The sequence below is a fragment of the Dysidea avara genome, chromosome 12 (assembly GCF_963678975.1).
Source record: "Dysidea avara chromosome 12, odDysAvar1.4, whole genome shotgun sequence".
NCBI lineage: Eukaryota > Metazoa > Porifera > Demospongiae > Dictyoceratida > Dysideidae > Dysidea > Dysidea avara.
The window spans coordinates 4,804,403-4,832,378 of record NC_089283.1 but is presented as its reverse complement, the minus strand read 5'-3'; the positions used below and the strand labels follow the sequence as shown (position 1 = coordinate 4,832,378).

The window sequence follows — 27,976 nt, the reverse complement described above, 5'->3', positions numbered from 1 at the left end:
TTATCCATCCACCAATACACACTCCCGAAGAATGCCACAGATGGTGCGATGTAGAATACCTGGTCGAAAAATCTACGCACTAGGTTTCCGACTCCTTCACTAAAGAAACCGGCAAATGGTCGAAGCTCATAAGGCGATTTGTTGTAGACAATTTGATGGCGCACTCCATTTAATATCTGACCAGCTAATTTGCCCATTCTGTGTAACAAGATATTCATTATAAATATACCGAGACGTACATAATGGCTACCTTGCGACAACAAAGAAGGGTTTGAGACGGTTGACAACCAAGTGAAATAATTAGAATAACACTCTCCGTGTTTGTCCGTATACTAGGTACACAGGTCAAGAGTCAATGCGATGTCGGACAAAGACGACCGCGAGCTAAAAGCTGGACATGCTCCCGCAGGTTAGTAGAATATCTACTGGGTTATTGACACTTATTATTATTATAGTTAAGGCGGGCGGGAAGAGGATTGTTTCTAAAGGACGGCCCCAAGAACAAGATGCTGATGCCTACGATGAAAAGTATTTAGAGCAACTACCAGAAACGTAAGCGACTAAAATACGGCATGCCACCTAACACCTTTTCCGTAGGCCATCGTTGATGATAGGGCAAAGCAGCGTAGGCGCTGTTACAACAGTAAGCTATTTTAACTACATAATTTCCCAAGTTATAACTGTTATTACAGGTGGATAGTTACCCAGCAGATAGCATAAAGGAGGTGAAAAGGACCCAAGCTCATAACAAGCCACTGCCGCAGCATGATAAACACCTACCAGTCAAAAAGCCGGTACAGATAAACCAACCACGTAAATGAACAATGACAGAATTTACAATGATTTGTTTTAAAAACAAAGCTTTCTACTTTTCTTGTTCACTGGTTATGACAGTTTAAACTTTCTACAGTACTTTTCTTGTTAACTGGTTACAACAGTTTAAACAATGACACAACAGCCTGATTTCATTTCTTCAGTTGGGGGGGTAGTATCAGTGGTATTCTTCAATGATTGGTGATGTCCACTGGTTTCAACCCTGTGCTCAATATCTTTATCTGGCTCATTTGTAGTGGTTGTCTCCTGGCTTTTAGGGGTCGGTTCTTCAGTTGCAGTTACCGGCTCTTCAGTAGTAGTAACTGGCTCCTCATTTTTAGACGCCGGCTCTTCAGTTGAAGCAGTTGGTTCCTCATTTTTAGACACCGGCTCTTCAGTGGTAGTGGTAACTGGCTCTTCAGTGGTTGTGGTAACTGGCTCTTCAGTGGTTGTGGTAACTGGCTCTTCAGTGGTTGTGGTAACTGGCTCTTCAGTGGTAGTGGTTGGCTCTCCAGGTTTGGCCACCTTCTGCATGTAGTCCTCTTCACCATTAAAAAACTTGAAGATAGAATCAAAAGAACACCAAGAGGTCTCTTCGTGTTTCTTAGTACCTAAAATAACAAGGTTTCCTTAACTGTTAAACAGTAGCTGACTAACTTACCAGCTGACAGCTTGCCAATATTGCCTTCTGCAGGTGTAACAAGAGAATCAAGGGGTGTCTCGCTACTCACCCAATTGATGGCATGCTATAACAACATCACATGGATATGTGCTACATGTCATAGACAGTTATGTCTATACCTCACTGAGCCATTGCATGACATCAGGGTGATCAGGTGACACGTGGTGTACAGAGTCAGTAAAGGCAATTTTATCCACTCTGCTCTTGACGTCAGCAAAACGTTGCACCAGCTTTTATATAACAAATTAGACAAAATTACCATCACAACATGTATCTGTCTGACTCACCAGATCCAATATTGCCACACCCCCATAGCTATGAGCAACAATATCAATCTTCTTAGCTTGACACTTAGTGATCACATTGTCCCACACATAATTTGTATGCTCCTCAGCTGACTCACTGCCCTACAGTGTGATAACAAACTAATACGATTAACACCCACACAGTGATTGACTTCAGTGTATCAAATCATGGGTAGCAAGGTCAGTGTTGCTATATTATTATTATTACTTTTAAGGAAAGTATATAGTACCAGTTGTGAGAACTATTGCAACATAATAATAATAGCCTACAAATATCCCACCTTTCAAACAGCCAGCTATTCTCAATAAAATAATCTAGCACTAGGAGAAATCTGAAATGATTATGAAGCATCATCTTACTCTTACTGAGCTTGCGTAGCAACTCAAGGACAACTCTACCTGTCGTTTTTCATAAAGATAAAGCGATTACATGCACGTATTGCACACACTGCTTTCAAGTGCAAATTTGGCAAGAACGCTATTTTGTAAGCAACGTATAGTATCGATTGTGGGATTAAATAAGTTCTGCGCATGCGTTAAAGAATCGCACGACAGCATGGACGGCGACAATAGGGAACAGGCGAGTAGCGAGAACGGCGATACTGAGGTACAGGAACAGTTCGAAGAAGAAAACGGTGACAATCTGGAAGAGGCGCCGCAGACAAACGTCGACCCGGAAAGCATGCAGAACTGTGACCTATTTGGAGAAGTAAAGGTGTCAGCAGGCGACGACGAAGTTCAGACAGAAGAAACAAATGAAACGGCGGAAGGTGACAACAACGAGCAAGAAGACACCACTGAATCTACCGAGAAGCCAGCGGAAGAAGCGGAAGAAAACGCAGAGGAAAACCAGGAGAAAAATGAGGCGGAAACGACAGGCGATTCTGGAGAGCCAACTGATGACAACAAGTTACAACCCGGCACGAAGACCAACAGTGACCGCCAACAAGACATATTTTCGCGAGTGTTTGTGGGCCACCTACCCACAGATAGATGTTCTCGTGAAGATGTAGAAAAACTGTTTTCTGAGTATGGAATAATCACTGGCTGTTCTGTACTCAATGGCTATGGGTTTGTACAATACAAGACACCAGACTGTGTGGATGAAGCCATCAAGCATCTTCATGGCCAGCATTTCTTTGGTGCAAATATAGGTACGTAGCTAAAATGAAGTAACTGTGTCAAATGTTGAAACCTTTTTACAGTTGTTGACAAAACTGATGCTGCAAGGCAAGCTTTAGGAGGTATGTTGAGGTATTTAATAGTACAGTTGTGGTTCATTACCTTTTGTGTTTCTTTTTTTAATATAGAAAAGCCCCAGAAGAGGCCTCCTGGCAGAAGAAATCCTGGTGGCTATGGAGGTCGTCAAGGTAACTTCCAACCCCCGCCACCACCACGATCCCATGGTTACAGAGACTATGGCCCACCACCCTACCATCCTCGTGGTTATGGACCACCCCCTCATCATTATGATCACCGTGAAAGCTACTATCAACCACCACCTCAAAGACGTGGACCACCCCAACATGGCTACGGATACCACAGACCAAGAGATGACTACTATGACAGCCGACCCTATGATTATCATGATTACTAAGAGTCACCTAGCCAGCCGCTTTGCTTTGTCTGCTTTTCTTTTTTAGCTTACGGCTTGGCTTAACTGCTAATGCTATTAACTATTTTATAGGGACATTAATTTAGTACACTCGACTGGCTTGAGTTTCATATTGTTATATAATTGTATCACATGGCTGGCTTGCTTTGTTCTTATTTTAATAAGGTTGACTTGGCTTAAAAGCTTGCTATTCCACTAGCTGGCTTATAAGCTTTATATAAATACTACTGGCTTGCCAGGCTTCAAGTGAACTGGCTTGACAGGATAATCAGGACAAACAGGTATGGGGAGTGATAAAAGGTTACTTACTCTGATGGTCAGAGATTCTTCTTTGCTATCAACAGTAGTAGTGTTTCTGTTGGTGTTAAGTACCATTACACCATAATTGTTCTAAAAATTAAATTTTTTAAAAAGGTCATAATATAAAAGTATTTTAAAAGAGAATATTGTTACCTCCAAAGATCGTTTGATGAAGGGTAGCTGGGTACCACTATCTAGACAATCGTTGATGATCAACCTTACAAGTGGATGGGGTTTAAACCTGTCCAAAGATGAATGGATCTTGTGACATACCTTCTTGCCCATTGTCCTGCTCTCACAACACCGCTGCCGTGAATCAATACCATCAACTTGTCTGCAGTTCGGGCATCATCACTCTCAAAGATGAAGGATGTAGCCTCGTTATCTTGCACATCAATCTGACCACGCATACATAACATGCATGATTAGAGAAGATGATGCAAGAATGTATAGACATGTTTTTAACATTTGTCACATGATGTAAATAAAGGGCACGTACTGGAATCACGGTCTTGTTTAGCTTCCCTTCAGATTCCAACAGTCCATAAACATGTTCAGTAATGGTCTACATAAAACATTACTGGTACTGTTTTTAACAGGTTATATATAGTTACCTCTCCTAGTGCCTCATAGTGTGCTTGATTATAAGCTTGATCAGACTCCTTCACATTGAAAACAAATGGCTCATCGTTTTCAATTTGTCGTAGTTGACCTCCTGCGTGATGTGATAGGCCTTTAATATTCCACTAATAGCACACGATACTTACTATCGTTGAATTTGTATCCGAACTCTTCCAGCGTCCTTGGAAACGATGGCTTGGCAGCCTCACTTGAAGTAGACCCTGTTAATATCGTCTTATGTGCATACACACTTGATAAATTTCAGCGAGTTCGCACCTTCCATTTTATCTTTGTCGATGTCTGCAGACTGATCTTGCCCTTCTACGTTCTGGGAGGCAGCTCCCTCGTTTTGTTCATTAGAAGTACTAGCAGCCGTATCGTCTTGTTTTTCAGTATCCTCGACTTTTTCGCTGGGTTGTTCAGCTTGTGTTTCAGTGGTATCTTCTTGAGTCAACTGTTCCTCTGTGTTAGCTGCGTCGTCAGCCATTTTTGGTGGGTGTGCGTGTAGGGAGACCCCGAAATTTAAATAAATAATGTCACGTGACTTGGTTGCCGACATGTGGATAGTGTTTAGTTTACTGGCGTGTTGTGCGGTGCTGCAATCGTCCGAATCACTTAACTCGGACGATCCAGCTAAGGACAGAATTGATGTTGAATGCGATTCTTGTATTCTGGTGGTAGAAACCATACAATTCCTATTTCGAGAGAACAGGTCGGAAGATGAAATTGTAGACGCTGCTATTGAATTGTGTACACGACTACACATTGAGGACAAGTATGTGTGCTCTGGAATTGTACCAGAGTTTAAGGTGAGAAATTTATAATATCTGGGGTAAATATTTTGTTTCTATAAAATATTATTCATTGCTAGCTATGTCGAGAGCTATGTCCAGCAAAAAACCTAAAGCTTGTAAAAGCAAGAGTCAATCTTTGCACTATAATTTTATTGATAAAATGTGCTGCAGTGCTTATCATTGATTTTTATTTTTAACTAGCATAATAATAGCAATAGGAAATACATACAGTCAGTCAGATACTTAAAGCCTGGCCTTGCTAACTGCCTGGGAAATATCACCAGCAATCAGCTGTGGTTCGCCAGACAAAGAACGTGCACCCCTCAAGCACATGATTAAGGATCGTAGTAATGAAAAACTGCAACAAAGCCAATGAATTATTTGACTATAGGACTGGTGCAACTTATCTGATAGCAAAGAAGCCAATCGTTTATAAAAAGTTGTGGCAGTCAGTCCCATGCCATTAGCAACAGAAAAAACAAGAGGTGTGAAAGTACCATGCTTGATATTGAGGACGTGCTCATCATATGTTCTCATTCTCATTCTTACAATAGCTTAACCACGGGTTGTGTACCCTCACGTTGACAAATGCTTGTTTATGAGAAGTGTTCCAATTTAAGCCTCTTGCAGATATATCTACTCTGGCATGATCATCAGAGTTGGAGGTACGGTGGGACAACGTTGATAGGGCACATTATGAAACTCATCAAAAGTTAAGCCCCACCCACCAATGTAGAGAAAATGTGGAGATCATCTCACTGGCCAGACTCATTTCTGCTTGTTTGAAAATTACCTTTGCTACTGGGGATGACAAATCGCCAATGACTGGGTGAATTGAGAAGTGTTGTTTGACAACATATGGTACAGGTTTAGCTTTTGATATTTCTAAAGGTTTAATTTCGTCTACGAGTACAGTAGATTTTTCTTTGTAGATAACATATCATGGAACCTGTCTGTTCTGGCCTTAATAGACAGGTGGCTTCGAAGTGTATTGGTGTATAAGCCCTCCCCCCTCCTTGAAATTTAAGGATTAATGGTGTTAAAATTGCTATAAAATTTTTTCCTAGTTTCAAGTCTCAAAGTCAGGGCTGAACAAATACTGCAAATACTCACCAATCAATTCTACAGTCTTCATTGTTTCATTTCATGATGACAAATACATCGTGTGAGCTGGGTCATGTGATCTTATTGGAGTACCAATTTTACTAGAATCAAAATCATTTGTACTGTGCGTATCATTGTTGTAACTTAAAGATCTGATATAAATGTGTCACATGGGTATGACTACAAGTAGCTAGTATTTGTGAGTGCTCAATCATAAACTCCAGAGAGTACTCGAATACTAAAACACCATGTTCAGCCCTACACAAAATCCGACCTTGTGATAGCTATTTTCAATCTTCAACAGTCCATCATTTGGTTTAAAATCACTTCCACATCCTGACAATTGTTTTTTTAAAACCACTGTTTTCTGAAGTTTTGTTTTTTTATGCTGTAATAAGTATTTGTTTAGAGAAACTTTCTTAAGCAGTCCACTGTATAGAAAGGCCGCCTATCCAATCTTTAAATCCCCTGAAGTGAGAAGTTTATATTATATACTGTACAACAGGAAATTTTGATAAAGAAAAAGTTAATGAGTTAGTTAAATTCATCAAATTTTAGTTTCCACATGCACCCTAAAAATATGATTTATGTTTCTTGATTTTCATTAATATTTATTTTCCTTCGTCAAAATTTCCTGTCATGTGTTACCCGCGTTTATTTTCTATAATACAGTCAAGATAATTTAGAAATCTAAAGCAGTCAGGGGTACATGAGGGGTTCTCATGAATCTCATGCCACACTGGCAGCATGCTGTAGCTAGAGGAATCTGAGAGCAAGACACCCTACTCCCAGGAATTTTTCAATAAAAAAAACCAGCTCCCAAAAGATTGGTTCCACTGCAACTGGAACTGATCTTTTGGCAGCTGTTTTCAAAAAGCTGCTAATAGGGATTGGTTTCAAAAAGTATGATGCATATTGCATCATATTTTTTGGTACATATTACAATATTTATTTTCCTGAACCAGTACCCTTCTCAGTTATTCACTGTATCCTGTGTAGGATGAAGTCCTCTACGTATTTACATCCATTGCTCTTGGACCTAAAGAAATTTGTGGTGTTATTGTTGGTGATGGGTGTGGACACCCCTACGACCCATGGAAACAAAACTGGACTGTGAGTTTCCCTGACAAACCAAAACCTCCTGTTGAACCACTGCCTCCACCAAAGGTCAGATATTACTAAGATGTACACCTTTTGCTATGGATTATGCCAGGAGTCCTATTGTACATAGAATTTGATGCTCTCCTGATTATGTGTGTAAACAACGCATAGTCAGGTCCTCACAATTTTAATGTCTACTTTATAATATATGTCCACAGTGAAACTGCTACTGTACGTGTAGTTTGCATTAGGAAGATGTTACAAAGCAGTGTTACAAGTCTTGTTTGAAACTTTATGTTCTTTTCAACTTCAGTTGACATATCATTAATATTTGTGATGCACAATCAAGTGGTGACTTTTACAATATAATTTTACTTCTTTCTGGCTAAGGATTTTCAGAAATTTTGTTGTAAGTATATATTTGAACTTGTACATATTTGCGTGTTTGACCATTTCTGTTATGTCACCCACAGCCAGACAATCCTATTAAAATACTTCATTTATCTGACATACACGTGGACCTGCTCTACACAGAGGGGTTGACTACAGAGTGTGGGGAGCCATTGTGTTGTCGTCCTCCTAACAAGCCAGTATCTCCAGCAGCTGGTCCTTGGGGTGATTACTATTGTGACGTACCCATGGTAACCCTCAGTGATTTATTTAAACATCTTGCTAATATCAAGGACCAGTTTGATTGGGTGTACTGGACTGGCGATTTGCCAGCACATAACATCTGGAACCAAACTAGAGAGGACCAAGTGGGAATACTCCATACAGTAACAACACTGATGGCATCTTATCTAGAGAATAAGATAGTGTACCCTACTTTAGGAAATCATGAGAGTGCACCAGTTAACAGGTAGAGCTCAGTTGTGTTCTGTTGGACACGCACGCATGCTCGCACACACACATGCACACACACAAACGCACACACACATACTACACAAACACATACAACATGTACACATTACACACGCCGGGGCCAGTGTAAGCTTGAAAAGTGTACATATATGTGTGTGTGTGTGTGTGTGTGTTTAATTGAACAGTCACCGTGTTGTTGCGATGTTGTTGAATAGTTTAATATGCTTTAGATACCCTGATCAGACATCACATAAACATTACTTTGCCTAACCTGCCATTTATAACTTCCACCAGCCGTGTACACACACACACACACACTCAAGCACAGATAGTAATTACTTATTTAATTATTTTTAGCTTTCCTCCACCATTTATCACTGGCAAAAATTCCAACCAATGGCTGTTGAATGCTTATCAAGCTGACTTTTCCCACTGGCTGCCTAGCAAAACAGCCAGTACAATAAAGAAGTAAGTTACCTTCACATGTTGATATCACATGATCTCATGTGATACAGGGGTGGGTACTACTCTACCAAACTTGTTCAAGGACTTAAACTGATATCACTGAATATGAACTATTGTAATACTGAGAATTGGTGAGTACAGTTGGTGTTACCCTGAAAGTGTGCATAATTCTGTTAAATATGAAATGCATAGAAGCTTGTATATCTTCATGCATGCACTATAAATCTCCCTTGAAATCACAGAAGTACAGACATACATTAAGAAGAATGTTTAGCAACTTCTGTAAGCTATGGACAGTTTCCTAGAAAATTCCTTAAAAATTGTGCTTATCATGGCTGGTGAGGCCTATCGTATATGGCATTGTGCAGTAGTGACATACTGAGCCAAAATGTGTACAGTGACTATACCACAAGTGCTCATTAAATGAGTGTAATAGTCTATGAAGTTGGGACATATCTCACTCTAGTTGACGTGAACTGGTGAATTCATCAAAGGCTTAGATTTTGGTCTATACCCACCCATGCTTACAAGCAAGAGGACTATTCAATTGAAGGGGTCAGTGGAAAAAGGGGACATTTAAAATTTTCCATTTTCTTTTAAACATTAGAATTGCCTGTTTTAGCCATGTGAGTAATCTTTGCACTAAGTAAACAAAAGAATTTAAAAGTTCATGACAGTCTCAAATTAATATTTAGCAAACATCACAATATTTCAATTATGTCTGTTTTATGCCCTCTATATGTTCACCTAAATTTTTAAATGGCATTTGTCCCCTTTTGCTGCTGGCCCCCTCAATTGAAGTGGTCACAATAAATTTACATTTTGCATCAATATAAACAAACACGCATACAGTAGCTCACATTTGCTTGATGGTACAGAATAGAAACAGAGATATTCTTACTTACCACAATAAGATGAATATTCCAATCAATCTTGCATAACCTTGGAATAAAGATAAAAAATAAACTTAGTTGTTGTGAAACAGTCAACATTGAAAGTGTAGATGTAAAGGTTGACTCTGGCAAGTTCTAGAACTTTCTTCAGAATTGTGTATAAATAGATAGTGTAGCATGTACATTTTCCTGGTGTTATTGTACTCCTGGTGTGCTGTTGTTATTTTGCTGTTGCTGCTGTATTTTTTACTGCTGTTAATTAAAGAGATTCTTAATCAGATAGACTGTGTATAGTTTCTCTGGAAATAGATTTGGGCTCAGTATCAAGGTTAAAAGCTGATGACTATGGAGACTAATAGTGAGATACTAGAGATGGAGAAAGGTTTAGAACAGCAGCAAGGTAATGAACAGCTTGAAGATAGCATATTAGAGTTAAGACAAGAAAAAGCTAAAGTAAAGACACTATTTACTAAGGCAAGGCGTAGAACACTAGTTTTGATACAAAAAAAAGATGTGACTGTAGAAGTTATTAAGGATGTTTGTGAAGATTTAGATGAGGCTTTGGCGAATGTTATGGACACAATGACTAGGTTAGCAGATGCTTTTAGAGAAAACAGAGATCGTAAAAATGGTGATAAGCTCAGCCAAGAAATATAAAAGGTTGAGTTAGAGTATAGTAATGTACAAGATCGTGTGCAAGACACCTTGGATGAACTGAATAAAGTAGCTAACCTCAACAAGTTTGTCAGGAGATTAGAAGAAGATAGTTTCAAACAGTCAGAGACAATAGCTGATTATAAGACTACAGCCTCAAGGGAAGTATCAAAGTCAGAGGATTTAATAGCACACCAGCAGTCTGAACATGTAAAAGATAATATAAAACACCAGCCGCGAGTTGTAAGAGAAGGCAGCATAGTAAAAAGTAAGATTCCCACTGTGTCACTTCACTCGGCAGTGGATCATCAGATTACAGTACCAGAAAGAAGGGCATATTATCCATTGGATGAAGGGACAAGCCAGAATATGGCTGATTCTGCACTGATTGGACAAGACCTGTGGAAACAGCTCAAGAGGGTTAGTATTCCTGTTTTCTCCGGTGATAAAAGAACATACTCAAATTGGAAAGCTGCCTTTTTGGCCTGTGTGGATCAGGCACCAGCCACCCCAGAATACAAACTCCTTCAATTACGACAGTGTTTGGCAGTTTTAAGCCGGTTCGACCTGGAAATTACAAAGATATTGAAAAGTTTGCAGACCTATTGGATGTTGCTATTGTAAATTTGAAGGAAACACATTATCCTGAAGAGTTAAGGGATGGTATGTTGTATATCAAATTACAAAAGAAATTACCAACTCAAATGCTGGCTGTTTACCATCGTTGGGTGTTTGAAAACTACAAGATTGAAAATGTTGAGGTGTTGCATGAATGGATAGTTCAGGAGGCAGAATTTCAGATGAGGGCTATAGAAACAGTCCAAGGTTTGTCTACTGGAAGGCACAGAAAGCCAGAGACTAGATCTCATGGTTTTAGAGAACCTCATCAGACCTTTTTTGGGAGGTCAAATGCCAAGCTGGAGTCTGGTGAATCCCGAGGTCAGAGGTCATGTAGAGTTTGTAATAAACAACATGGAACGTGGACATGTGATGAGTTCAAACAGCTGAATATCCAGAAAAGGTGGGAATGTACAAAAAGATTAAGACTATGTTTCCGTTGTCTGGGCGAGGGTCACCTGGGCCAATACTGTACACGTGCCAGAGTTTGTGGCTTGAATGGTTGCAAAGAGCTTCACCACCGACTGTTACATAGAGATCCAGTTACCTTACCTGATAACGTTGAGGAATCACAGAGAATAACAACAAACAAAAGATCAACAGTTAAGGTTGATCAGCCACTTACTACTGAGGCATCAAAGTGTACCCAAGAAGAGAGGGTCCCAGTGACAAGAGTGGATTCCCCCCAGGGAGGGGGACCAAGTGACATCAACTCAAAATACCAACATGGTTTCTGGAATCTCGAGTAATATTGCCTTAAGGACAATACCTGTTTTTGTGAGGAATGGGCATAGAAAGTTGATGGTTAATGCTCTCTTGGATGATGCTAGTACTAAGACTTACCTGAATACGGATGTAGCATCAGAGTTGGGATTGAAGGGTAAGCTTCAGAGAATAAATGTAAATGTGTTGAATAGCCAGGTTGAAACTTTTGAGACTTCACCAGTTGAGCTTTTGATAGAAAGTTTAGATGGAAATACTACTTTGAAAGTGACTGCACTTACAACAGGTAGAGTTACCGGGAACATGAAAGTTATTGACTGGGTCGAGTGTGCAGGAAGATGGCCACATTTAAGAAATATAGAGTTTCAAAAATTAGGACCTCAACCGATAGTTGATGTGTTAATAGGGCTGGATTGTTCTGAGTTACATTTTTCTTTTAGGGATGTACGTGGTGAACCAGGTCAGCCTGTGGCTAGACTTACACCACTTGGGTGTCTATGATGAGGGACAGGCTTGTATGACTAATTTTGCTAGAACTTACTTTACCACAGGGGACACTGATGTCAGCAAGATTGAAGCTGTATTACAGAAATTTTGGGAAGTCGACAGTTGTAGTGGAGAAGTGAGTTTCTTATCTCCTCAAGATAAACTGGTGTTAGAAAAGACAAAAAAATCAATTCAATTTGTTGATAGTCATTATAGAGTCTCCATACCATGGAAGGGAGATTCAGTGTATCTACCTGACAACTATTCTGTGGCGGTGAATCGTTTGAAGAACTTTGAGAAACGACTGGCAAAGAATCCTGAGGTGGCCAGGTCCTATCAAGAGACCATTAAACAACATTTGGAGAAGGGTTACATCAGGCAAGTTAATCCTTCGGAGAAATCCCACAGACAGTGGTACTTACCACACTTTGCGATAGTTAAGAAGTCAAGGTTGACAACTAAAACCCGCATTGTATTTGATGCTTCTGCTCAATGTGATGGAGTGTCTTTGAATGATGCTATACACCAAGGGCCAAAGTTACAGCAGGAATTATATCAAGTTCTGCTACGTTTTAGAAAGCTCCCAGTAGCTTTGATATGTGATATAGCTGAAATGTATTTACAGATCAAGCTTTATCCACAGGATCGGCCTAGTCACAGGTTCCTACGGAGAGATTTAAGTTTGGAGGAAGACATAAAGAAGTATGAGTTTGATCGGTTAGTATTTGGTTTAAATTGTTCTCCGTTTTTGGCACAATTGGTGACACAACATCATGCTAAGATTTATCAAGAAAGATACCCTATGGGTTCTGAAATTATATTAAAGTCAACCTATATGGATGATAGTATGACTTCAGTTGTGAGTGAAGATCAGGGAGTCCAACTTTATCAAGAGCTATCCGACCTTTGGGCGGGGGCAGGAATGCATGCCCATAAATGGCTATCAAATTCTGATGTGGTTCTTAGTCAGATTCCAGTAAAGGATAGAATTTATGAGTTTGACCTAAACAGTGACCCCTTACCTTCAGTCAAGACACTTGGAGTAATGTGGCTAGCTACGGAGGATGTGTTTATGTTTAATTCAAAAATGATGGAACAAAGATTTGAGTTAACAAAAGAGAAATTTTTTGAAGAAAATTGCAACCTTGTTCGACCCATTGGGCTTTTTGTCCCCTTTTGTAATACGGGCAAAAATGTTAATGCAAGAAGTGTGGGTACAAGGTGTAGATTGGGATGAAGAGTTACCACTGGATACATCTACACAAGTGACAACATGGTTCAGAGAATTATCAAGTTTACCAAGTGTTAGAATTCCAAGGTGTTTACAGTTGAGGAAGGAGGTGAGCTCAATTGCAGTGCATGTGTTTGTGGATGCTTCACTGGAGGCTTATGGTGCAGTAGTTTATGTAAGAGTCAAATATCAGGATGGAAGTTTATCAGTACGTTTAGTTTCATCCAAGACCAAGGTGGCTCCACTTCAGTCAGTGAGTGTACCACGTTTAGAGCTCATGGGAGCTGTGTTAGGGAGCAGGTTAGCGACATCAATTTCAGATGCTTTAGATATGGAGAAACAATCCTATACATTCTGGACTGATAGTGCAAATGTTCTATGGTGGATTAGGGGATACAGTAGAACATTTAAGTCATTTGTTGCAAACAGAGTAGGAGAAATACACTCATCCTCTTCTCCTGATCAGTGGCGATATGTTCCAACAAAGTTAAACCCAGCAGATTATTTGACACGTGTAGTTAAACTTATGGAGTTAGTAGAGTTGAGTTAGTAGAGTTGAGGATGTGGTGGGAAGGTCCAGAATATTTAAAAGAAGATGAATCCCAATGGCCAAGGAATGTTGTTGACAAGAGACCTGCATCAGCTGTAGAAGAAGTTAAACAGAAATATACAGTGAAAGAACCATCAGAAGAAAAATCAGCCTTTATGACTACCACAACAAAGATAATTTGGCGATTACAACCAGAACGTTTCTCCAGCTGGAATAAATTAACTAGATTACAAGCCTGGGTTATGAGATTTACAACAAATTGTCGTTCTCACCAGCATGAAAGATTGTTAGACAAAGGGATAAATTTGGAGGAAATAAGGGATGCAGAAAAACTAATTTTGAAGACAACACAGAAAGAATGTTTTAAAGAAGAGTATACAGCCATAGTCGAAAGAAAGAAATTATCTAAAAATAGTAAATTACTCAGTTTATGTCCACTACTGGATGATGATGGGGTGATGAGATCAGAGGGCCGACTCAAGTATGGTGAATTCCTTCCATATGATATAAGGTATCCTATTGTCCTGCCCAGGAAAAGTTGGATAACCAAACTTATTGTGAAGCATCACCATGAGCTGGGGAACCATAGTGTGGGTACTAACCAGATATTGTCCACTTTATCATCCAAATATTGGATTGTGGCTGCCAGGGAAGCAATCATTGAGTGGGAGAGAGAGTGTGCCATGTGTAAGAGGAAGAAAGCAAAGAGGACAGAGCAAATAATGGCACCTTTACCATTGAATAGGCTGACAACACCCTTGAGGGCTTTTGCAAGAGTGGGAGTAGATTTTGCTGGGCCATTTATCACGGTACAGGGTCGAGGAAAGCGAAGACAGAAATGCTACTTATGTATTTTCACGTGTCTCGCACGCAGAGCTGTTCACTTGGAAATTGCTTATGGCTTGGATGTTGATTCTTTTCTAACTGCTTTCAGCCGAATGATTAATAGGAGAGGACTACCAGAGGAAATAATATCAGATAACGGCACTAACTTTGTGGCAGCAGATAAAGAACTCAAGAAGATGACATGCCAAATAGTAAACGATTCGAAGTTCACTTCTGCAATGATTAAAAGAAAGATAAAGTGGTCTTTTAATCCTCCCCAAGCCCCACACTTTGGAGGAGTCTTCGAAACGATGATTAAAGCAGCAAAGAGGGCAATCACGGCTATTCTGAGTAACTCAGACATTACTGATGAGGAATTGATGACGGCTTTTACTGAAGCGGAGGCCTTGATTAATTGCAGACCTTTGACTTATCAATCTGCTAATCCACATGACGATGTACCCCTTACACCGAATCATTTGTTACATGGTCAAATGGGGGGAACTTTCGCTCCTGAAAGTACAAAAGAGGTAGCTTACCATCCACTGAGACGATGGAGAAGAATACAAGAACTTAGTAGACATTTTTGGCAACGATGGTTTCATGAATGGATACCAGGTCTGAGTCCGCGGAAGAAGTGGTTCGAGTTGTGGAACAATTTGAAAGTGGGTGATGTAGTTTTAATGATGACAACTGATAGTCCACGAGCTCACTGGCCTTTGGCAAGAGTTCTTGAAGTATATTCGGGCCAAGATGGGAATGTTCGCTCAGTTAAAGTTCAAGTAGCAGATAAGACCTTTGTTAGACCAATAGTTAAGCTTTGTCCACTAGAACTGGAATCAGCTAAATAAGAATATTTTGTACAGACAATTGAGAGATAATATACCTTCACCAAAAGATTACTTAAAGAGAACGATTCACTACTGATATTACACTAACTCCTATATCATCATGTAGAACATGAGGAGGGGGAAATGGAATAAAGATAAAAAATAAACTTAGTTGTTGTGAAACAGTCAACATTGAAAGTGTAGATGTAAAGGTTGACTCTGGCAAGTTCTAGAACTTTCTTCAGAATTGTGTATAAATAGATAGTGTAGCATGTACATTTTCCTGGTGTTATTGTACTCCTGGTGTGCTGTTGTTATTTTGCTGTTGCTGCTGTATTTTTTACTGCTGTTGATTAAAGAGATTCTTAATCAGATAGACTGTGTATAGTTTCTCTGGAAATAGATTTGGGCTCAGTATCGTGGTCTTTACACCAACCTTACACATGTTTTTAATCACTTTAGTAAACAGTGAAACAATATTGATATGGATATGACTTACACCATTGTATACTAGTGCTGGGAGAGACACTATAATAGAGCAGTTACCTAACTACTCTAATAGAACAGTCAGTGGGTTCTTCTATGCAATTTATTTAATCTTTTACCATTAACTTGTATCTATACATAATCAAGAACACGAGTCTATCTGAAATGCCTTCATCATTAACTGATGTATCTAATAGTACAGTATCTTAATGATAGTCATTGCCATAATATCATAGGAGTATCCTATTCAAGGACACGTGTACCATTGAAAGTACTCTCAGATTCAATCTAAAAATTTTCCTGTGCAGACATGCCCCCAGTATTGGCATGCTAGTATGCTTTGCTTACTAAGACACAGTTACTAAATTGGAATACTGTTCTCCACCCCTGAATAGAGACCATCATTTATTATCCCCTAATAAGGTAATTAAATTTTTATTGTATGCACACGGGATCCTTCATATATCACTGCTTCCCTGTTTTATACATAAATATTATCCCCCTACCCACAGGTGGTTACTGATCAACAGTACTGATCCAGCTGGACAGCTACAATGGTTGATCAATGAGTTACAAGAGTCAGAAGATGATGGAGAGAAGGTACACATTATCGGCCATATTGGACCTGGCAGTAAGGACTGCATGGAAGTATGGAGCTGGAATTACTACCGTATTGTGAACAGGTAATCTTGTAAAACTCTGTCTTAGACTCTTAGATACCATTTGTCAACAGCTACATCACAGAGGTGCATTTAGAGACCATGAGTTTGGTTATGAGTATAAAACTAAATTGTCATATAAGAATGACATACAAAAGACCAAGTAAGTAATGTCCTTGTAGGCTATATAGCTAAGTGTGCCAATGGTTGGTGCTACAGATGCAACTTTTCAAACTCGGTAGAGGATTCTTAATGGTGTTGCATATGGTGACTGTTCTATTAGAGTATTTGACTGGCTCTTGATCTTGTGTATAGAGTTTTTTGGTGGGTGTTTGGGGGTCACTCTGGATATGCTACTGCATGCATACACACCCTATACAGCAGTGGGAAGAGAAATTTGTTGACATAAGGGGAAGCTAAATGTAGGTTGTGTGCCCCCCAGAAGCTTTTAGAATATTGTTTCCATAGATTTTGCAAGAATTAATCCAATTTCTAACCCTTAGAGCAGAGTCACCTCAAGCAAAATTTGTTTGGTGTATTTTTTGTTTGTGTAGGTATGAAGCAACTATTGTGGGACAGTTCTTTGGTCACAGTCACTTTGATGAGTTTGAAATATTTTATGACATGGTTAATACCTCAAGAGCTATCAGGTACATATTATTATGGCACTGCAATGAGATCATGTGACCATTAATAAATGTTGTTTTTACAGCGTTGCTTACTTGGGTCCCAGTGTCACGCCTTACAAGTGTAACAATCCATCTTATCGTATTTACGAGATCGAAGGCCGCCACAAGAACTCCACATTTCAAGTGTTGGACCATCACACATACTTCACTAACTTAACAGAAGCTAATGCTAATAATAATTTGACCTGGCAGTTTGAGTACAGTGCTAAGGTGAGTGATGTGATCATGTGATCTGGAGTATGATGTCATATATTAGGAGGCATACAAGTTGGATAACTTACACCCTCAAGAGTGGTCAAGCTTTGTGGACAGGATGGAAACTGATGACAGTTTGTTTGATCTGTTTTTCAAGTAAAGTAACTGACTGTACTGTATAGCTAATATGGTATGGATGGCGTTGTTTTGTAGGTTATACTATCGTCGTGAAACAACTGATTGTACTGGAGACTGCAAGGAGAGTGTATTGTGTACATTGAAAACAGCCCAGTCCCATGACTATTCTCATTGTAATAATGGCACTAAACCTTATCAAGGCAGTGATGTCTGTTAATGTTGCTGCTGCCGGAGCCATGGCATAATACCAATAACTCTAGACCTTGCAATCATTTTTTACAACATTTTTCTTTTTGTATATTCTGTAGTATCACCGATGTCACCTACTTTTGTAGTATCACCAATGTTCCCAATGAGACAGTGTCAAATTTTGCGCCCGCAATTTGCAGAGATGCTGGGGGAGATCCCCAAACGTCCCCAAATAAACAAAATAGCACGTGATGTACAATATAATTTATTCGACAGTTTTACTGTTGTGTTGTTTAGTGCTGCAATCGTCCACATCACTGGTATCAGACAATCGCGATGCAGATGAACTGTACAAACAACTTCACGATCCAGCTAAGGCGAAAATTGACGTTGAATGCGATTCTTGTATTCTGGTGGTGGAAACCATACAATTTCTAACTCGAGAAAACAGGTCGGAAGATGAAATTGCTGACGCTATCCTTGAGCTGTGTATTTCGTTAAAAATTGAAGACCAAGTAGTATGTTCAGGAATTGTACCAGAATTTAAGGTAAGAGCCAACTAGTACATACAACCATAGATTCCCCTGACAGTTGCTATATATGCACCTACCCGATGTCGAGCAGAGGTAGAAATTTGCATTGTAACAAATTGCTTGCTCCTGGGGACAGCAGTATCCTACCTAGTGGATGGGGTTATGTCAACCAAAGTCATACTCAGGCTGGGTACGATTGGTTGACATAACTTCATCTGCTGTGCATCCTGGGAGTAACATTGATATATTTACTGTCTCCTGTTTTAATTATGGACTACTCTTTCCTCTGTAGAATGAAGTCCTCTACGTATTCACATCCATTGCTCTTGGACCTAAAGAAATTTGTGGTGCCATTATTGGTGGTAGCTGTGGACACTATTATAATCCATGGCAACAGAACTGGACTGTAACCTTACCTGATAAGCCAAAGCCTCCTGTTGAACCACTACCTGCACCCAAGGTCAGATATTACATAGCACCAGCCACCATTAATATTTGGGTGCCAAGATACAAAAAATTCTATCCAATGTAAGCCTACTGTAAGAAGTATAATCTATTGTTAAGTGGGTGGGGCTTACTGTTTGGGCTCATTGATCATTTAGTGCTCATAGTAGGGGTCCATCCAAAGAAAATTGAACCATTGCCAAAACTAGTTATAACACTAGTAGTGGATTAGTGCAGTGATACAATGAACATTAGAAGGTCTGAAACTCCCTAAGGTACCATTTGTTTAAAAGCAAGTTCTTAGTGCTGGTAGCTTATCATCAGATCGGTAAACCAAGTTATGAATCATAGCATGTTACTATGATTTATATTTGGAATTAGAATGTGCCATTTTGGGGAACCATACACCTAAAATAATGGTGATTTGCAATAGTTTGACAAACTGACAAGAGTGATAATGATCCTTATGATATTTAAATTTGGAGGATTTCTTCCCACTTAGTAAAGTCAATATCTCTTAAATTCTTAATTTGTCCTTGCTGTGAGTGCTTAGGACTGTTCTATTAGAGCATGGTCATCTTGATCTAATAGTATGGAAATAAAACAAATGTGTTTTGTGTCCAATTGAGTCCGTCCTTGTCAATAAGTGCAATTTCATCTTGTAAACTAATATTCTGCTATGCGCTGTTCTTGTATTGTCCTTTTGTGGCTGGTCTAATCTACTAGTGTGTGTTTTCCCTCACAGCCAGACAATCCTATTAGAATACTCCATTTATCTGACATACACGTGGACCTGCTCTACACAGAGGGGTTGACTACAGAGTGTAGGGAGCCATTGTGTTGTCGTCCCCCTAACAAGCCAGTATCCCCAGCAGCTGGTCCCTGGGGTGACTACTTATGTGATGTTCCCTTGGCAACCCTCAATGATTTATTTGAACACCTCAATACATCTAAAGACCAGTTTGACTGGGTCTACTGGACTGGTGATCTGCCGGCACATAATGTATGGAGTCAAACTAGGGAGGACCAGTTGGGTGTGATTGATTTACTGACAGATCAAATGAAGTTGTTCTTTGGGGATAAGAAAATGTACCCCACTTTGGGGAATCATGAGAGTGCACCAGTTAACAGGTTAGTGCACGCAGCCACACTACATTGCATAGAGTAATATGTTTACCATGCAGACATAAACTGTACATGCTTTTATGCTTGCTGCTTTTCTTCCTTTGTTCTTTTCTCTTGCTGTGGAACACCTCTATGATCATGTGGGAGAAGTTGCTACAAGGCTCTATACACCTTCATAGAATCCCCCTTAATATAAAACCTTTTGTCCCTATCACAGTAGAATGATGTATGAGACATTTTGTTTACAAATTGTTTACGTACTTCAACCTCCCAAGTATGTACACACACGCACGCACACACACAACACACGCACACACACGAAATCATAGGCGTAGCAACAATGAAGATCGAGATACTCTAATAGAGCAGTCGGTTACTCTTATAAAGCAGTCGCAGTATTCAGAGAAAGCTATGAAGTTGTGAATAAGGATTTTTATGTGCTTTATCAGTGATACAATTTAGTGGAGGACAGCCATTCTTAGAAAGTATTGACCTTTTTTTTGTGCTCTTCAACACCAAACTAGAGCCCCACTATTTAAAAATATCTTGCTACGCCTATGAAAATGCAAGTAATGCATTTGGCTACCACTATAAAACGGTCATGCCTACCCAATGAACCAGCACTGGGACACTTGTATGCTACTCAGGTGCTAGGAGCCAGCACAGGCAAATCCTCCTTTGATGTTTACAGCTGGTGGCTTCCCAAGTTGACACCAGGTCTTATTTAACAGCTGGAGCAATGTGAGTAAAGTTTCTTGCTCAAGGAAACAACAACACCAGCTTGGAATGACTGGGCATACACACACACACACACACACACACACACACACACACACACACACACACACACACATGCACACACACAATTCGTGCGCACGCGCGTGTGTGTGAAATAATTTATTCTATTAATAGTTTTCCTCCACCATTCATCACGGGGAAAAATTCCAACCAGTGGCTGTTGAATGGTTATCAGACTGACTTTTCCCACTGGCTTCCTAGTGACACGGCCAGTACAATAAAGAAGTAAGTTTACTTTCACATGTTGATATCACATGATGTCATGTGATACAGGGGTGGATACTACTCTACCAAACTTGTTCCAGGACTCAAACTAATATCACTGAATATGAACTATGGGAATAATCTGAACTGGTGAGTATAATATTGATAGTGGGAAATGTAGTCTACGGTGATTAACCATGAAAATGCAATTTCCATTAACAGTCTGCAGCAATGCAAATAAGTCTTTTCATTTGTGAATACAATCAGTGTCTGTTGTGGTTTAGAGTATGTGCATGGCTTGCTAAACATGTTGAATATACTGTATATGGTTCATGTTTTACTGTATTTTTAGTAATTGCAGCTGTTAGTCTAATTTTGTGAAAATCTGGATAGTGTTGTCTCTAATGCTGAGCACATGTATGTAGAAAATTCTTAGTCATCGACTTTTTTGATATTTGCCCTCCAAAATTTATGCTTTTACTTGAAGGAAAAATACCAAATTAATACAAGGATGAATCCAAGATAGTATATTTTAACAGTCAGTGCTCTAATAGAAGGGTCACCAAGTGCACTGCTTGATCCTGCATGTAATTCGGGCTGGGTGGTATAGAAGACTTGCACGCGTGAAGCAACGGTTGCTAGGCGGACATGTTTCATGACAACTTTCTATGGCACATATTGGGTCAGAATGAAGGTAACGAGATTTATTCACTAAGCACTGGGTATAGTGGTACTGGGAAGAGGGGCTGGTATTGAAATAGAAGATCTTATCATTGGCTCTGTGAAATGGGTGGCTAAATAGATTTCAATACATTACTCACCGATTCTAACTTCTTCGCCTTTTTTAACGAGCTGGGTGGTATTTACAACACAGCTCAACAATGATTCGCTTCATTTCAGCCTATACCAAATCCTGGGAAAGTGCTTTCAGTCACAACACTGTCCCGAAGCATGGCTGACTGCTACGGTTGCTTAGCAATTATGATGATTTATGTCGCGCTGCAAGTCCTCTATTAGAAGTGCCCAGTACATTGTGTAGAATAATATCACGATATTACTGATATTAAATATTTATGGATGACTGTTATATTGGAGTGGTTGACTGTTCTGTTAGGGTATCTTAATCTATTGAAATAATAACTAACTTGTAAATGTCCTGGACCAGCTTACATGATTCTATGTGGTACAGTATAATAATCTTCTGGTCTCCAAAGAGCTGTCACAAACACTTAACCATTGGTGATATTGCGATATTTATAGTTTACTGAAATCTAGATGATACAGCCAATATTACTATACTACTGAGATACTGCCCAGCCCTACATGTAATCCTAAGAAAAATTGTAGTAATTTCTAGGAAAATATTAGGCTAAAAATAAAAGAATTACTGGAAAGAAAATAGGAAGAAGGTACCCCCAGCAATTTCAGAACACTATTCTTGTTATAGATATTTTGAGTTTTAAGGTTAACAAATATAAAATAATGAAGGCAAAACAGGTTCATTTCTAGCTGTTGATTGAGTGAAGTTATGTCGATAATTTCTCAGGCTCACATAGTATTCCAGTATTCTCATAGCCGTAATTAGCTGAAATATTCTGACGGCTTGTAGTCAACAAGCAATATAGTACTGAACATGATATTGAATGGATTGAGCAAATGCCTACAACTATTGTGCTGGATGTACTGTCTAGTTATTAAGCTGTTATTGTGGGTTTGGATTTACTGTATCAGGTACCAGCAGTGAATTACTGATGTTACCCATTGCTACTGTACATGCAGCATAGATCAGTTGGTATTTGAGAGTGTTATCTCAACTGGAAGTTTGTAACTAGATACAATATGGGCATTGTGTGTAATACTTCATAGTGCTGTATAATGCTATTGATAGTTTTGATGTGTTGATTCTAATAGTACTGCTACATACTATTAAGACTCCGTAACAGAGCAGTCAAGCACTCTAATACAATGGTCATCACATGTAGCACTCAAGGACAAAAAGATGAAGTGAAATTAATGAATCCAGCAAGTGTGGTCCCTACACAAGATAGTCCTTATACTTATTTATTCTTATAGCATACTGCTGCAGTGAGCTACATTTGTTCAGAAATATTCACCACTGGTAGTACTGTACCCAATCATACAGTACCGCTCAAATGCAACATCATCTTGCGAGAGTGTGAGCAATTAAGAAACTTACTAATTAAGGGGCACAGCACCCATTTCACTTGCGAGTATTCATAATGGGATGAATACTTGTGAGTGAAACAGGTGCCAATCCCTTTAATAAGCAAGTTTTTAATCGTTTGCATTCTCGTGAAGTGACGTTGCGTTTGAGCGGTATGTACTGTATGTTAGAAGACCATTCAGAAGGCATTATAGTATTATACTGTATCTTAGTAGTTTTGAGTATTATAATGTCATGTAATGCTAGCTTAGTTGGTATCACATAGCTCTACCAATCCCTATTCCACCATCTCTAGTAGTCCCATTCTGCTCTCCAACACATTGTCATCCACTGTATGATTGTATTCATAATGAGGATTTCGGTATGCACATGTATCTACTGTTTGCACCAGAACACCCTTTTCATGACAGATTTTACAGCAATTTGAATAGATTATGAAATATTATGTTGTTGTCTTTATGAGCAGTGCATGTAGTTATAGCAGTCAATAATGACGAGTTGTGCTTTGATTGATAACAGTCAGTTATCATGGGTTGATCTGGTACATTACACAGAGGTGTAGTTATATAATTATGTGAATACAGTAGATCCTCAGTTATCCGAACACCTTTTTTCTTATAGATAGTCGAAAGTGTTCAGATAAGTGGAATTGTTTGGATAACTGATTTGTATATTCAATTAATAGAGTGTACACCAATCACAAAATACTCTAATAGAACAGTCACATTTGGCAATTGGGTAATGAAGGTGATAAGATAAGCGAGGATCCACTGTACTAGTGGAAAATCCTTTAGCATTTTGTACTTTATTTAAAGCAGATACTACCAGTTTAGTTAATTGGTTTGTATTCAACGAGGCTAGTATGCCTCCCTACCCACAGGTGGTTACTGATCAACAGTACTGATCCAGCTGGACAGCTACAATGGTTGATCAATGAGTTACAAGAGTCAGAAGATGATGGAGAGAAGGTACATATTATCGGCCATATTCCACCAGGAGGATGCATGGATGTGTTTAGGTGGAATTACTACCGTATCATCAACAGGTATCATCATGAATTGTACGTATATCATGTGTCTGCAGTGTATGGGAATTCAAAATTAAATTTAAAAGTCACACAATACGGTACTGTAGTACTCCATATTATAGATTACTACAAAAATTATATGAGTGGAATTTTCTGCTGCCTGCCTGATTGATTGGCTGACTGATACCTTTAGACAAACGTAACTCAATAACAGCTAAGACTACTGGCTTGATTTTTTTCACTGTTAGATATTGCAAGGTACCTTTTGGCATACTGCAGTACTGTACTTTGGCGAATTGCCTAGATTGTATTTGGCGAAATAAACTTTGGTGAATTCATGCTCAATGTTTACCTATAAATTAGATGCTAATCTCAGGTGCTGCGAGCAATTGGCAGGTTAAACTTTGACAAGTTTGTAGCAAATCGCCAAATTCACCTCTATACAGCACATGCAACACATTCATCGTGGACTTACCGTTGTCCTCCTTTATGTCTTTTTTTACTGGCAACACAAGGTGTCAACTCACGGTATTGTGAAATGGCTTCCCAGTGGCTTACGTAACAGGAATTGTTTCTATTTTCCATAGTGACTGGATGGAGTGCAGATGTGCTTCTCTTACTGTTCTTCTTTTATAACATTGTGTAACAGGCTGAACACATTATCCTGAACACATATCCTGAAAACAAAGAGTCATTGCAAATTACCATTTTGCACAACACACAATTACCGAAATAAAATCTATTTTATTCATTAATCGCACAGTAATACATCCTTCGATACTCTTCATTACTATTATATACTCTAGATATCATGAAATCAGTTTTGTGTCTGAATGTGTGCCCCAACCATTAACTACAGAAAAGTGAACATGGCGATGAGTCTAGTTTTTCATGTTATTCAACCAAGTAGTATTCAACAGTTATTACATGTAATAAAGACCTAAGATAACTCCAGAGAGCAGTGACAAATGAGTGTTTGCCATGCCTTCAGGATCTACTTGCCCTTTAACACTATTGTGTTTTCACTTGGTTTAGTGGCTGAATTGGACTAAATACAGCTACCATTAACAGCAACATAAACAAACAATTACTGAAATATCCTATGCTATCATTAATTATGGGGTAATATGCTGTTCAAATACTCTTAGTTATATATACTCTTAATGACGTGTTTGATGTCATTCTTTCTTTTGATGCAGCATGCACTGGTTCACCAGTCATAATTATGAAATAAATACAAGTAAAAATTAGCAAAATTAAGGATCATAGAAATAAAAGTATTGTAACTAGGGAGATCACAACACCTGCAGATATATACTAGTGGAGTACATATACAGGTGTAGGTATAACCTCCCTCGTTTCATTACTTTTTTTTTTTCTAAGATTGCTATAATTCCTAATTCTTTTGGTACTTTTAACTAATAAGGTTGCATATCAGCACTTTAAACTCTAATATAACATTCACTTTTATCTATTCTGGTACTAGAGATTTACCGATAATTGGATTGGCTGTTGGTCATCGGCTATATCAGCCTTGTTTGTGCATATCGGTATGGTAACATGTGTAAACAAGCAGCAGATACAGATATACACAAACATCTATTTATGGGCACTTGTACTTTGTTTCTCTAGCTGGCACGTATACATAAGTACATTGTGTTGGGTTTAGTCAGTGCAGTCAAGCAAAACATTTTATGGCAATCATGTAGGTATGAATCAACTATTGCAGGACAGTTCTTTGGCCACACTCACCACGATGAGTTTCAAATATTTTATGACATGGTAAATTCCTCAAGAGCCTTCAGGTAAGGCTATATGTACCATTACAACAAAGTTACTTGACCAAACAATGGCATCATATTTATAGTGTTGCTTACGTGGGTCCCAGTGTCACCCCATACCAGTGTAACAACCCAGGTTATCGTATTTATGAGGTTGAAGGCCAACATGATAATAGCAGCTTCCAGATGGTAGATCATCACACATACTTCACTAACTTAACAGAAGCTAATGCTAATAACAATTTGACCTGGCAGTTTGAGTATAGTGCTAAGGTGAGTGATGTGATCATGTGATCTGGAGTATGATGTCATATGTTAGGAGGCATACAAGCTGGATAACTTACACCCTCAAGAGTGGTCAAAATTGGTGGACAGGATGAAAACTGATGATAGCTTGTTTGATCTGTTTTACAAGTAAAATATCTCAATGTGGTTATAAAACAGTGGTAGATTTAGGCTTCCACATTATTCTCTCACTAGAAATGTTTCTGCATAGCTGCCTACCATAGTTTCTACAGTCATATCATTTCCAGATTAGAATGTTCATATTTCCTTTAAGTTTATCCATTAAATGACAGTGAAGCTTCTTGCCAATGGAGGCTTCATGGGTTTATGTACATAATAGATTCGTTGTTGATGTTATGTATTCGTGGTGTTCTTACACAGGTATTTTCACCGTCGTGAAACAACCAGTTGTACTGGGGGCTGCAAGAGTGGTATGCTGTGTATACTGAATTCATGCTGGTCCCACAACTCTTCATACCACAATGATATCTATGATCCATACCTTGGTGACGTTTGTACACAATAATAACTAAATGTTATTTCTAAAGACAATATTGTTTTAACAGTTTTTCTATTTATTACAGTTTTTCTATTTATTGAAAATTACAATGTCATCATGGTGACTCCTCACCTATACAATCAGGTGCTACAATATTAGTGTGACACAGTTACTTGGCCATACATATAAGTATATGTGTAATTTGTACAGTATAGTGCAAATTGTTGACACTCTCTAGCAAAATCATGTTGGTGATTAATAACACTTGAGTGGAACAAACAACAGTATAATTAGCCCAAGGATAGTGATCATGCAGTACCACATGTCTAACACTAAACACATTAAAAGTGGCTGCAGCATTTGCAGGAGTACATAAGTTTTACAGTGTCCAGGCTACCTCTGCACATTACTACATCAATTTGCACGTGTGATTGATATTAGCGATCCTAAAATTAAAGAATCTCATGTATTTTCTATCTGAATACATCTCACATAAGTTTGTTTACACTTTGTTGTTGTTTTTTTTTTTGTCTTTTTATCATACTACATACATTTATAAAGAAGTTCTTGAGATGCATTCTGATGTTCCAGTTGTATATGTTGTCCTCCACATGCAAATAACAATTTCAGAAAACCTTTGAAAACCCAGGCAAGCTATACCACAATAATAAAATTAGTGCATTACAACAATGTATTTCTGAAACTGGTGTGAGGCCTTATATATCAGTGTGTAGCTATCATTTACAACTAGATGACTGGTATACTAATGCAGAAAATGTAGTTATAACAGTGTAATTATTATATTCTTACATGATTTCATAATCAATGAAGTTCTGTTAGTTTTGTGATTGAATAGCTACCAATGTTCATCATCACAAGTTCATAGTTCGAAAGTTTATAAAACTCCTTTTGAGTTTATTATTATCATGCTAGGGACATGCAACTACAAAACTTAAGGCTATATAGAAAGCCTGTGTTCCAAGGAGTCAGAAATTTGACACCAAATTCTGTGGAATGCAAAAGGATCCCATGCAGGAATTAACTTGATCCTACAATAAGTCTAGGGACCCGCCGATTATGCTGGCATAATTATGAGCATAATAGATATCTGAAAGCATTGAGCATAATGCTAGCATAATAGGTAGAATATTTTGTAACAGTACGAATTCTTGCTTATAAAAATAGCTATCACAAAAAGATCGATATACTCTAATAGAACAGTCAGTAACTCTAATAGAACAATCACATAGCTGACTGTTCTATTAGAG

The 27,976-nt window shown here is 38.7% G+C and overlaps 6 protein-coding genes across 9 annotated transcripts; 5 read left to right on the top strand and 1 right to left on the bottom strand.

Annotated features, from left to right (window-relative positions):
• Positions 1–250: 250 nt before the first annotated feature.
• On the top strand, positions 251–879 carry LOC136241488 (death-associated protein 1-like). The gene is made up of 4 exons (XM_066032708.1): positions 251–409; positions 456–552; positions 598–643; positions 693–879. The coding sequence occupies exons 1-4, from the start codon at positions 361–363 to the stop codon at positions 819–821; spliced, it is 321 nt and encodes a 106-aa protein (XP_065888780.1). The 5' UTR covers positions 251–360; the 3' UTR covers positions 822–879.
• LOC136241482 (cotranscriptional regulator ARB2A-like) lies at positions 819–4,858 on the bottom strand. 2 transcript variants are annotated; one of them, XM_066032700.1, is made up of 12 exons: positions 4,613–4,858; positions 4,483–4,557; positions 4,330–4,430; positions 4,215–4,280; positions 3,989–4,113; positions 3,869–3,932; positions 3,725–3,805; positions 1,783–1,902; positions 1,615–1,725; positions 1,475–1,559; positions 1,312–1,424; positions 819–1,263 (listed from the first exon to the last, which is right to left on the bottom strand). In XM_066032700.1, the coding sequence occupies exons 1-12, from the start codon at positions 4,821–4,823 to the stop codon at positions 940–942; spliced, it is 1,476 nt and encodes a 491-aa protein (XP_065888772.1). In that variant the 5' UTR covers positions 4,824–4,858; the 3' UTR covers positions 819–939. The 2 variants fall into 2 exon arrangements, with proteins under 2 accessions (XP_065888772.1, XP_065888771.1); XM_066032699.1 differs by having other exon boundaries at positions 819–1,424.
• Positions 2,307–3,597, top strand: LOC136241487 (RNA-binding protein with serine-rich domain 1-like). Its single transcript, XM_066032707.1, has 3 exons — positions 2,307–2,954; positions 3,006–3,044; positions 3,111–3,597. The coding sequence occupies exons 1-3, from the start codon at positions 2,357–2,359 to the stop codon at positions 3,395–3,397; spliced, it is 924 nt and encodes a 307-aa protein (XP_065888779.1). The 5' UTR covers positions 2,307–2,356; the 3' UTR covers positions 3,398–3,597.
• LOC136241485 (sphingomyelin phosphodiesterase-like) lies at positions 4,845–17,994 on the top strand. Of its 2 annotated transcripts, none has more exons than XM_066032703.1 (10): positions 4,845–5,145; positions 7,234–7,401; positions 7,809–8,194; positions 8,554–8,664; positions 8,712–8,792; positions 16,470–16,640; positions 17,171–17,266; positions 17,329–17,515; positions 17,562–17,661; positions 17,714–17,839. In XM_066032703.1, the coding sequence occupies exons 1-9, from the start codon at positions 4,870–4,872 to the stop codon at positions 17,658–17,660; spliced, it is 1,575 nt and encodes a 524-aa protein (XP_065888775.1). In that variant the 5' UTR covers positions 4,845–4,869; the 3' UTR covers position 17,661; positions 17,714–17,839. The 2 variants fall into 2 exon arrangements, with proteins under 2 accessions (XP_065888775.1, XP_065888774.1); XM_066032702.1 differs by having other exon boundaries at positions 4,848–5,145; positions 17,562–17,656; positions 17,714–17,994.
• On the top strand, positions 8,812–16,436 carry LOC136241486 (uncharacterized). 2 transcript variants are annotated; one of them, XM_066032706.1, is made up of 2 exons: positions 8,812–13,328; positions 13,476–16,436. In XM_066032706.1, exon 1 carries the CDS (start codon positions 11,992–11,994, stop codon positions 13,270–13,272), a length of 1,281 nt encoding a protein of 426 aa, XP_065888778.1. In that variant the 5' UTR covers positions 8,812–11,991; the 3' UTR covers positions 13,273–13,328; positions 13,476–16,436. The 2 variants fall into 2 exon arrangements, with proteins under 2 accessions (XP_065888778.1, XP_065888777.1); XM_066032705.1 differs by having other exon boundaries at positions 8,873–13,328; positions 13,476–16,428.
• A 75-nt stretch (positions 17,995–18,069) lies between the features above and the next one.
• LOC136241484 (sphingomyelin phosphodiesterase-like) lies at positions 18,070–26,818 on the top strand. Its single transcript, XM_066032701.1, has 10 exons — positions 18,070–18,375; positions 18,653–18,820; positions 19,550–19,935; positions 20,842–20,952; positions 21,001–21,081; positions 23,997–24,161; positions 25,853–25,948; positions 26,011–26,197; positions 26,244–26,338; positions 26,591–26,818. The coding sequence occupies exons 1-10, from the start codon at positions 18,079–18,081 to the stop codon at positions 26,733–26,735; spliced, it is 1,731 nt and encodes a 576-aa protein (XP_065888773.1). The 5' UTR covers positions 18,070–18,078; the 3' UTR covers positions 26,736–26,818.
• The last annotated feature ends 1,158 nt before the right edge of the window (positions 26,819–27,976 follow it).

Excerpts from the sequence above, each read along its gene's own strand:
- LOC136241488 (XM_066032708.1), top strand. The coding sequence starts at position 361 with ATGTCGGACAAAGACGACCGCGAGCTAAAAGCTGGACATGCTCCCGCA. Across the intron at positions 410-455 it reads AGCTGGACATGCTCCCGCAG|TTAAGGCGGGCGGGAAGAGG; the intron begins GTTAGTAGAATA and ends TTATTATTATAG. Across the intron at positions 644-692 it reads GCGTAGGCGCTGTTACAACA|GTGGATAGTTACCCAGCAGA; the intron begins GTAAGCTATTTT and ends CTGTTATTACAG.
- LOC136241487 (XM_066032707.1), top strand. The coding sequence starts at position 2,357 with ATGGACGGCGACAATAGGGAACAGGCGAGTAGCGAGAACGGCGATACT. Across the intron at positions 2,955-3,005 it reads TTTCTTTGGTGCAAATATAG|TTGTTGACAAAACTGATGCT; the intron begins GTACGTAGCTAA and ends ACCTTTTTACAG. Across the intron at positions 3,045-3,110 it reads TGCAAGGCAAGCTTTAGGAG|AAAAGCCCCAGAAGAGGCCT; the intron begins GTATGTTGAGGT and ends TTTTTAATATAG.
- LOC136241482 (XM_066032699.1), bottom strand. The coding sequence starts at position 4,823 with ATGGCTGACGACGCAGCTAACACAGAGGAACAGTTGACTCAAGAAGAT. Across the intron at positions 3,806-3,868 it reads TCATCAAACGATCTTTGGAG|AACAATTATGGTGTAATGGT; the intron begins GTAACAATATTC and ends TTTAATTTTTAG. Across the intron at positions 1,726-1,782 it reads GTGTGGCAATATTGGATCTG|CTGGTGCAACGTTTTGCTGA; the intron begins GTGAGTCAGACA and ends GTTATATAAAAG.
- LOC136241485 (XM_066032702.1), top strand. The coding sequence starts at position 4,870 with ATGTCACGTGACTTGGTTGCCGACATGTGGATAGTGTTTAGTTTACTG. Across the intron at positions 8,195-8,553 it reads GAGAGTGCACCAGTTAACAG|CTTTCCTCCACCATTTATCA; the intron begins GTAGAGCTCAGT and ends AATTATTTTTAG. Across the intron at positions 8,665-8,711 it reads ACAGCCAGTACAATAAAGAA|GGGTGGGTACTACTCTACCA; the intron begins GTAAGTTACCTT and ends CATGTGATACAG.
- LOC136241486 (XM_066032705.1), top strand. The coding sequence starts at position 13,828 with ATGTGGTGGGAAGGTCCAGAATATTTAAAAGAAGATGAATCCCAATGG.
- LOC136241484 (XM_066032701.1), top strand. The coding sequence starts at position 18,079 with ATGTACAATATAATTTATTCGACAGTTTTACTGTTGTGTTGTTTAGTG. Across the intron at positions 18,376-18,652 it reads GAATTGTACCAGAATTTAAG|AATGAAGTCCTCTACGTATT; the intron begins GTAAGAGCCAAC and ends TTTCCTCTGTAG. Across the intron at positions 26,339-26,590 it reads TTGTTTGATCTGTTTTACAA|GTATTTTCACCGTCGTGAAA; the intron begins GTAAAATATCTC and ends GTTCTTACACAG.